The 10,276-nt window shown below is 58.5% G+C and overlaps 1 protein-coding gene across 1 annotated transcript; it reads right to left on the bottom strand.

Moving 5' to 3' along the window:
• Positions 1-1,448: 1,448 nt before the first annotated feature.
• Positions 1,449-5,369, bottom strand: LSCM1_06414 (uncharacterized protein; the record flags this gene model as incomplete). The annotated part of the gene is made up of 1 exon (XM_067323844.1): positions 1,449-5,369. The coding sequence occupies one exon, from the start codon at positions 5,367-5,369 to the stop codon at positions 1,449-1,451; it is 3,921 nt and encodes a 1,306-aa protein (XP_067179158.1).
• Positions 5,370-10,276: the final 4,907 nt, after the last annotated feature.

Raw genomic sequence — 10,276 nt, 5'->3', positions numbered from 1 at the left:
CCCCTCTCCCTCACGGTGGCACCATCGTCTTCGAACCTCTCGTGCGGAAGAATTCCTTTCCGCATTGTACCGCTGCATTTCATCGCCGCCGAATTCACTTGCCGAAGAGCTGAATGCACTGTGCTCCCTTGGCGAAAAGAAAAAAGAAAATGCCCCTAAACTTTGCAGGGGAAGAGGGATCTAAGGAGCGGCCTCGGCGAGCGCCCGCAGGCTGCACGGCGTGCCCTGCCCTCCTGTTCCATCTGACCCTTTCGGCTTGACAGGCGCTGGCCCACCCGTCACGACAGTTTCCTCCTCACCCACCTCCTGACATCCCCTGCCTGTCTATCGAACAATATATTTGTGGCGCCTTCGTTACACCGTTCCTAGCTAGAGTCGTCACTTCACGATGACATGCAAGCAGAAGCGCTAGAATATGGCGAGAGACCCTTCCTCTCACGACCCTCAGGACTCAAGGGGACCATCAGTGTACGAGACGTGTCGATCGGGTATCGGCGCCAGGGAGGACAGTGCACCACACGCCAATCCGCTTGAGCTCCCCACACCTATTTTTTTTTCTTCCTCTTCTGTTTGTTTATTTGCACTTGTACCCTTCCTCACACGCCGGTGCTTCCCTTCACAGAAGGTATTGCGGCACACGCGTACATATTCATATACACATATGTCTATATACGCCAGTTTTTGTGGTGGGGTGGGGTGTGAGTGAGGTTTATCAGATCCCTTTTCTCCTCGACCGCACATTTCTATCTTCTGTCTTGTCTGGCTTAGAAAAAGAGCCCTCCCTCCTCTTCACACAGGCAGAGACATAGGCAGAGACAAAGCGGCAAGAGGAACGAAGGCAGCGGCTCGACAAGAGCACCAACACAAACCACAGTGGAAGGGGGAAAAGAGAAAAAACAAAGAGAAGGGAGGCGTAATGGGCAGAGCAAACCGAAAAAGGAATCGAACAAGCCGAAAGACACACATACACACACGCGCGAATAATAATAATAAAAAAACACCAATCCACCATACCAAACAAGCAAAGAGCACTAAGAGGGGAAACACTCAGAAGAAAAAGAATAAAAGAGGAGACAGGGGAAGAGGGAGGAGGAGAGGGGTAGGGCGGGGAGAGAGAGGGCGACACACAAACAGCGGCACGGCGGCGAAGCAGAGAGAGAGCCCCCCTTCTCGCCACCCAAGAGAAAGAGGGAGGAAGGGAGGGAAAGAGAGCGCGCACGCGCGCGCATGCTGTGCACCTCTTCTAGATATGCCAGTGTACAGTACTGCGTTCGACCGCCCGCCTACGAGCAGAGGAGGCCTCGAAGGGCGTGTGGCAGTCTTTCCTCCTTCACACGCTCGTGGGGGGCGCTGTGGGCTACGGGAAAGAGCAGCGAACGCTTCACAGATTTTTGCTTTCTTCGGCTCCGTTGGCGAGTGGCCGCCACTGCTTCGCCCTTCGCACCTCTCTACTGAGTGCGGAAGAAAAACTGACCGTTTGAGAAAAATCGGCTGCCGTCTTCCTCATCGTCGTCGTCGTCGCGGTCGATGCCACCGTGCCCCCGAATGGCCTCCATCGCCGCTGTCGCAGCCGCCAGAGCGACCGCAGCGTCGTCGTCGTCGTCCATAGAAAAGGTGTAAGAGCTCGCCTTCGGAGGCGAATTTGCCGCTCCTGAGGGGGTCGCCGGATCACCGATCGGTGCTGCAGCACCCGCAGCACTAGGGTTCGCACCGCTGCTGATTGGCTTCGCGTTAGTGCTGTTTGCACTTGCCGCTGGCGCTGACGACGAGCCTTCCTTGCCTGACGAGTTTCCCGTATGCGCGGGTGGATGCGGCTGGGGCTGCGCGTACATATTGGGTATGTTGGGCTGCTGCATTCCTTGCATGTGCGAGGGCTGCTGCTGCTGCATGGTAGAGCCTGGCGCCACGCAGTAGGGCGCTGGCGGCGCGGCGGCGCTGCCTTGCTGTGGTGGCGTACCGGCTGGTGTGCGAGCAGCGCTCCGTGGGCTGAAGGCTTGCGGGTTGGCAGCGGCGGCCATGCTGGCCATCGCCTGCTGCTGCTGTGCCGTCTGTTGGGCTTGCTGTGCTTGCTGTAGCTGTAGCTGAGCCTGCTGCTGTGTATGAGCTTGTTGGGCCCGCCGCGCCTGCAGAAACAACTGTGCCTGCGCCAGGAGTTGCGCCTGCTGCTGCTCAGTGAGGGGCGCCTGCTGGGCCATTTGTGCTTGGTGCTGGAGCTGGCGCAGCAGCTGAGCTTCTTCCTGCGCATCCATAAGCTGCTGGTAAGCTTTCTGCCCTTCGGCTTGCTGCTGTAATTGCTGCTGAGCTTGCTGGTGAGCGTGGTATGGAGCCTGCTGCTGGACGTGTTGTTGCGCTTGCTGCTGCGCGGCGGCCATGCTTATCATGCCAGACATCATGTAGGGGTTCACGTATATTTGCTGTGCTTGCATTGGAGGGGCCTGCGGAGGTGGCATTGTGGCCATCATGTATTGCTGCTGCTGCTGTGATTGCGGAGACTGCGGCGTTGGCGCGGACACTACCGGCACCATCAAGAGTTGGCCGCCGGGGCCCACCATGTACTGGTACTGCTGCTGCTGTTGCAACGGCTGCGGGGCTGCTTGAGGAGTGAAGTACTGTGGCGCGGCCCCCATCATCTGCTGTTGCTGCTGTTGCGGTTGCTGCTGAACGCTGTACATGTGCATCATAGGAGGAAAGGCCATCATCTGTGTCGGCTGCTGGGATGTGCCGGAGCTGTTTGTGGGGCCTGCCGATGTGGCTTGGGTGGCCAGTATCATTGGCTGACCCGTCGCCGGGTCGATCACGTACGCCGGATGCCCTGTCTGCGTCGGCGCCGCTGGCGCCGGCATCACTCGGGAAGTACCCGGCATCTGGACGTACCCAACACCGGGAACGTACACAAGCATGGGGGCACCCGCGGTGGCGGCCGTTCCGACACCTGACGCCGCGGGCGACTGGTTCGCCGGTACCATGCCTATGCAGCGCATGGTAGAGGGCTGGCCCATTGCTGCCGCCTGCGCAGCGAGTATTGAATTTCCGGCACTGGTGGGGGTCGCGGACCCCGTCATCGAGTTGGTTGAACCGGCCTGCGCCACGTTCGCGTGCATTGTGGGTAGGGTGTGCATCATCTGCGTTGCCTGGGGGGAAGGGAGGGATTGGGCCGCTGCAGCCTGCTGCGCCTGTTCTGCTGCAGCTGCCTGCGCTTTCTTCAGCTTGTCATCCTCGGCGGCCAGGCCCTCCTTCACCCAGCGGCGCAACGCCGCGGCGACAATGGTGCTCCCCATCACGCGCTCCTCCTCGCGCTCGAGGCTGCCTTCTTCTTGCAATGCCTCGCGGCGGCTCTGGTTGAAGTGGCGGCGCTCCTTCATCAGCGGCCCCATATCGCATCGGATGAAGGAATTCTTGACCGTCTCGTATGCGGCTGTCTCAGCAATCAGCTTCATCATACGCGCCAGCAGCCCGCCGTCAAAGACGGCCTCGATCCCGCGCTCACCCGAGCTGAGCTCGTAGAGAGAAATGCTCGGCATGGCACAGTGCGTTTTGCGATAGATCTCGTCTTGCGGCTCGGCCGTCTTCTGCTTGCGCTGGCGGCGGCGGCTGCGACGCGTGCGGCGGCTTGTCGCGGAGGCAGGAACGCTGCTAGGCTTTGGGTCTTTCTCCGAATCGTCCATCGTGTTGCGTGCCGACTCGGCCGCGTCTTCTTCGTTTTCGCCGCAGCCCGCTTTCTTTGCCGTCTTCTCCGGCGATGCCGCCTCGGCGCCCGCGCCGAGTTCCCTACTCTTCTGACCGTCCTCGTCGTCTTCGGAGTGCTCGCGGTCTTCTGAGTCGTCGTCACGAGGGTGACGCCGCGGCTTTGCGACCTCGCCGCCGTCGCTGATAGCGGTGTCCATCAAAGCACCGCCGTCAGCTTTCGTCGATACCCCGCTGTCCGTCAACGTGACGGCCATAGCATCTGCCGAGATTTCGCCGACGGTCAGCGTCGTATCCAGCGACACGGCACAGCCGCCGCACGAGGCCGTCTCACCGCCGGCGCTTGCCGCCAAGTGCCGCTCGCCAAGGCCCATTTCTTCCACGTACTCCATGAGCGGAAGCTGCTCCTGCAGCACCTTCAGCTCGTGCACCCGCTCGTTGGAGAGCATGACGTGGATGTTAAGGAGCTGCAGGTGGGCGTAGTACGCGTTTTCCACCTCTGGAGAGTGGACGGGGCGCTGCAGCATGCTGCTGGTCAGGTACTGAGAGCGGAACATGATACTGGCCAAGAAGACAACGGGCTCCAGCAAGTGCATGTATTTCGACTCGTTCTCAAAGATCAGCTCGAAGGACACATCCAGGCCCTTGGCACCGCACTCGCCGACGCGCAGCACGTGTAGGGGCGGCTTCGACTCTGGTCCGTAGAGCTCCCTCGTCTCATCGTCAACGCTTCGAGGCTTGGAGAAGCACGAGAGATACCCAACGCAGCGCAGACGACGGCCCTGCACCGTTACCCACTCCGGCGTGGGCTGGGTGTTGCCTGCGCCGCTGCTGGAGGTGGTCATCGGTAGGCTACTGGGACCAGCGGTCGGCGTCGGCACATTCAGCGCCTTCAGAGTGCTGTTGTTCTGAACGCTGCCGGGGCTCGCGGCGCCCTGCTGCCCCGAGGAGCCCCGACGGCCCGACGTATCCGGCTCGATGATGCATACCGCGCATGGTACCGGTCGCAGCACTGGGGGCGGGGGAGGTGTCATCGACTGTTGCGACGACATCAATGGGCGAGTGGGGTTGCCGACGGTACGAGAAGCCGTGACATCCTCCTTTACAGCCCTCTCAGTCGCCGGGCCACCGTTGGGGCTCTGAAGCTTGTCTACCCCCTTTGCTGAGCTTGCGCGCTTCTCGCGCACCTTCGCCTCAGCTTGTGCCGCCGAATCGAAGACGACACGAGTCGTCGTGAAAAAAGATGCCTCTATCTCGTTCAATAGCTGATCCATGGCCTTGTACGCGTGCACAGCTTTCCGTTTCAGCTCGACACTGGCGTCGAAGTTCATGCCACTGACGAGGGCCGCGTTGAGTCCGGATGGTGGTAGTGGGGGACCGGTGGGGGGTATGACACCGGGTGACGAGTCACTCGCATTGGGCAAGGACGTCTGCGGCGAGATATCCGGCGTTGCGCAATGCGAGGAGATGCCGTTCTGCATAGCTTGAAGGGCGAGCGCGGTCGTGTTGGGTGGCCCGTTAAAGCAAAGTTGAGCCACAGCATCCTTCAGTTTCCTGTTTGAATCGTTGAAATGGCGCCGCAGAAGCGGAATGAGGCATACTTCAGTCGTACCGCCGTTGTTTGGATGCTGCGCTGCCGTCGCGAACAGGAAGTTCGGCGCATCATGAGAAGGATAGCCACCCATTTTCGGTGATTTTTTTTCCTGTGCTCGGCAGATTCGTTATCCTCTCACGTCACTTCCTTTCGACCGGCTGACGTACTACCCCCTTGTGCGTAGACGACGGTGGCGCGCGCGTGCAGGTCTGCTTTCTGTCTGGTGCGTTCCAGCAAGCGTAGCAGGGAACACAGGTGGTGGTGAGTGAAGGGAAGGGAAGTGTGTGTGCGTGTGTGTGTGTGGGGAAGCAAACACAATGCGAGCGTAGATGCGGAAACCAACAGCCAAGCGAGGGAGAGAGGCTGCAAAGAGGGAAGGACCGTTCTTTGGTGTTGGTCACCCACAAACGCCGCCTGAAAAAAAAACTGCAAAGCAACGCGCAACAAGCACACACAATCTCACTCACACACAAAATGGGAGAAAAAGGGACTCAGTGATGCGAAGAAAAGTAGGAGGCGGAGGTGAGATGGGATAGAAATGAGTCCCTGGTGAGACAGAGAAGACGGGGAAGGGCCAAGGCGGCGAGGAGCAGCGCCTATTTTTGTTTTCGTGGTGGTAGTGGCTCTCTGACAACAACACCCAATGCACCCCCCCTCCTACAGAGGAGCGACAAAAATGCTTTCTTAGACGTACACTTACTTTTAGCGTGTGCACCCAACTGCAAGAGAGGTGGAGCGTGGGCACGTGTGCGTGTGTGTGTGTGTCGGGGGGGTCAAGAACGAGCGAAGGCGAAAGTAGGTGGCCGAGCGAGAAGAGAGAGGAAAAACAAGTGGTGGTGGTGGGGAGTGATAAAACAGGTAAAAAGGCGCGCGTATGTGTGCGTCGGCGGGTGGGCTCACAAAGCGTAACGGCAGTAAAAAGATCAAATTCGGAGAAAAACGAGAAAAGGGGAGAGGGGGGATGAAGTGGGGGAGGGAAGGGCACACCTTCTGTCAAAAGAGAGAGGTTATTCTCTGCTGCTCAACTTCTATTGCCTCGTGCTTACGACTGCTCTGCTCGTATTCTGCCCCCCTTCCCCTCTTCACATTCTGCGCGACCTCACTCGCCGACCGCCTCGGCTCTGCCGCGTCTGTCTCTGATGTTATATATATATATATTGCCGTGACGCTACGCCCACAACACGGCTCCGCCCTTTTCTTCTTCGGCCTCCGGCCTCACACGCGCTGCTTACGTGTAAAACGCACACAAGGCGAGCGAAAGAAAGAAAGAAAAGAAAAAACAAGTGAAGGAGGAGGAGGATCGACAAAGAGGTACACTCTGGCACACGAGGAGAGTGAGATACGCTTACGTGCCCACAATACGCACCCAACAACAACACACAGGCACACACACGCACACACACACCGTAAGAGAAGAGGACAAGAAAGAGAGGTGAACGGATAAGGCAACGAGCTCCCGCTGGTGTCTTCTTTTTTGTTGCTGCTGTGCCTCACTTCTGTGTTTCTGTCGTCGCTGTTGTTTCCTCGTTTTTTATGCTGCGTAGGCTCTAATCGAGTTCGCTAGATCCCGCTCGATGGCTCGCCGTCGTGATGGCGACGGGTCACCTCACCTCACTCCCTTTTCCTCTGGCGCGGGGCGGCGCAAAACACAAAGCGAGAAAATAGAAGAAGAGAGAACCCCAAACTGGCACACCGGCACCGACACCACACCCGAGTACAAAGGGGGCGGAGAGAGCGAGAGAGAGGGAGAGGAGAGGAGGAGGGGAAACCAAGACAGGCACGCCGGCAAACAAAAAGAGGGCGTACAACTCTCTCTCCCGTCTTTCCGAGCACTGCCACAACAACAAAAAAACTGAAGAGAGAAAGAAACAAAGAGCAGGAGAAGAGGGCAAAAAAATGTGCAAGCGCGGCAACGGTTTTTTTTTCGCTTCTGTACTCCGCACGTGTTGGATGGGAGGTGCACTCGCTAAGTCTCTCGCTCGATCTCGCGCGCGCACTTTCTCTTTCTCTGCTCCTCGTCTGCGTCTCGGGCTTCGCGTCCTGCTAGGGCGAGTGCCCGGGGAGGGGGAGGGGGGAAGAGCGAGCGAGCGAGAGAGAGGGAGGGAGAGGGAGGGAAGGGCGAGAGGGCGTTAAAGAAGGAGAGGTGTTTTTGAAACAACAAAAAAAGGAGCTGATGGAGTGTCGAAGGGGTCTGACGTATGAACGGCGATCGGAAAAAGGGGGGCGCGATGGCGAAAGAGAGGAGAGGTGGGAATGGAGGGGAATAAGATACACTCGCACAGGCAGGAGGAGCTGATGCCTCACAAGAAAGCTTGATCCTTGCACCTTTCCTTCTCCCCGCTGGCGGCTGTGTGTATGTTTGTATAGGTGCGTGAATGGGCGGGGTGTGGTTTCGTAGATAGGTAGATAGATATTGAGAGAGAGAGGGGTGCGTAGAGGGACACAAGAAGGGCGCACGGCAAAGCACACGCGCACACGAAAATGAACAAACCAAAAGGTTGCAGAGACAGGGGAAGGCTCTGAGGAGATGTAATGCTTCTGCTACCGGGGTGGAGGAAGACAGGGAGAGAGAGGAGGGGCGAAAAAGACAGCGAGGGAGGCGCGGAGGGGACCAACGGCGCAAGAGGTAAAGAAGGAAGAAACGAGAAAGAAAACACTCACACGCGAAGAGGGAGAGGCGAAAGGGTATGAAGATTCAGCGACCACTTGGGCTAGATCAGCAGAGGGGATGCGGTGGAGGATGGAGGAGGCGGACTGCACAGACCGGAGAGCGCAGGGCTGAGAAGATCGGAACACAGAGCCCAGCGGAGACTCTCCTACACAATTTCGCACCCGCCCACACGCACCCACCCACCCACACAAAGGTAGCAAATCCAACCAACAAGGCTAAACAAGCACACGTGCTTACGTAAACCAAAGGGAAGAGAGATACTGCAACGGAATCAGCGAGGGCTGCACTGAACAGAAGAGCTAAGCACGAAACGCGCGCACCTACTCACATTCACACACGAACTAGCGCGCGCACAAACACAGACCCACAGACAGATAGACAGAGGCGCGTGCACACACACACACACACGAAAAAAAATAATCAGAGAAAGCGTGCAAGACGCCGCCGACGGGGAGAGATGGGGAGATGGAAACGTGTGATGAAACTTCCACACCCGTTCTCCTTTTAGCTTTCCTTCGATGCTGCTGCCGGTGTGCCGTCCCTCCTTTTGTGAAGCCGTCACGTGCGTATTCGTGGCTGTGCGGCGCGTGTGTACTGAGAAGCTACCGGGATGGAAACTCAGTCTACCTTGTCGCACTCGCACACACACCTGCACGGGAGGGAGGGAGGGAGGGAGAGGGGCCGCCTACTCGTTGTTTCCCCCACTTCCCAATATTCTTTTGCTTCTGTTCTGCCCCACGTTAAGTTATGCGTTCGTGGAAGAGGAGGTTACTCCGCCGCGACCCTCGTCCGCACCTGCCGCAATCCACGCGCAGGCACCTTTGATACTGATTTACCCACACCCACACCGACACACGCACACGCACGCGCGCGCGAGAGGGTGATGATTGGGAAGCCAAGAGAAAGTGTGTGTGAGGGGGGAGGGGGGGCAAGGCGATGAGGTAAGAGGCAAAGGGAGGGAGGGGGGCGGGAACGGGGGCACAGAGAGACAGGGGGACGAGTGAAAGTCACAGCAACGGGTAAAGGAAAAAATGAGAGAAGGGGAGGGAAGAACACGGCGAAACAAAAAGCTGTGCGAGATGTCGGGGAGAGGGGAGGGGAGGCAGAAGTGGTGGCCGTGGTGGCCGTCGTAACGCACCCACCCCACACAGACAGATGATCCAATGGTGGAAGGGCGGGAGGTGCAGCAAGCACAGGATAGCGAAAGCAGAGAGAGGGAGGGAGGGATGCAGGAAGGATTCACCAATTTAGTTAGCGTGAGACGAGCCTGGCCAAGGGGGATCAAGAACGATACGCGCCGCATACAGCCCCGGACAACGACAGCGGTGGGGGGGGCATGGGAAAGGTGGTGGCACCGACGCTGCCTGCTCGACGAGCACTGGGGTGTGCGCGGCGCTGAGAAGACAAAAAAGTGAGCGACTCGCGAGATGCAGCTAATTTGTCGATGCTGTCGAGGCCATGCTCAAGCAATGGGGGCATGCTCACAGAGAAAAGGGGGAGGGGAGGGGAGGTGGGCCGCCCGGTTTTCCTCTGAAGTTTTGGACCTCCTCACCTTCCAGCGCTTCTCCCTGATTGCCGTGGCTGCCGCGCAAAGCCGCTCTGCTCTTCTCTTTCCACCTTTGGTTGCTTTCGTTTGTTTTCACAAATCTTTGGCATCCGAATGCGCCTCCCACACAGACACCCCCCGTATGCTTGCGCAGGTGTCCTGCCTCACCGGCAAACGCAGCTTTGGCGAGACTACGACACAGGGCACTGCACACCCCTCCTATCGCCAAGGCTACAGTTACGGACGCACGGAGACGCCCGACACAGGTGAAGTGCGGGGTGTGTGACGGGGAGAATGAGGGGAGGAAAAGCGCACCGAACTCCCGTACCAGGCAGGCACAGACAAAAGGGGCGATGCGTGTATAGGCACGTACTGCCGAATTACAACCGAAAAAAAAGAAGGAGTGACGGAAGAGGAGATGACACAGCCACAAACGGATCCGAGCACCCGTCTTTGCGCAGGGCGGCTGCAAGAACACGGCGCGTTGAGGTTGCACCAAAGTCGTAGCGAGTGCAGTGCATCGATCACCTCCAGTCCCTCTCCCCTCATCTTTGCCTCCACAGCAGCAGCGGTGCGGCACCGAGCGAGCAAAAGAGAGAGAGGAAACAAAGCAAAAAAAGACCCACCGGGTGAAGGACTCTCATCAGTGCAGTTCGAGCAGCACAGGCGAGCGCACCACCATCTGGTGAGGGTGCGCCCTTTCCGCTCGCCGCCGAAGTCTGCCACGTCGCCCCCACTCCGCACACTGCCGCCACAAGCGCCCTTACGGTCGACTTCGAGC

Source organism: Leishmania martiniquensis, chromosome 20 (assembly GCF_017916325.1).
Source record: "Leishmania martiniquensis isolate LSCM1 chromosome 20, whole genome shotgun sequence".
NCBI classification, from domain to species: Eukaryota; Euglenozoa; class Kinetoplastea; order Trypanosomatida; family Trypanosomatidae; genus Leishmania; species Leishmania martiniquensis.
This window is presented reverse-complemented; position numbering and strand designations above follow the sequence as displayed.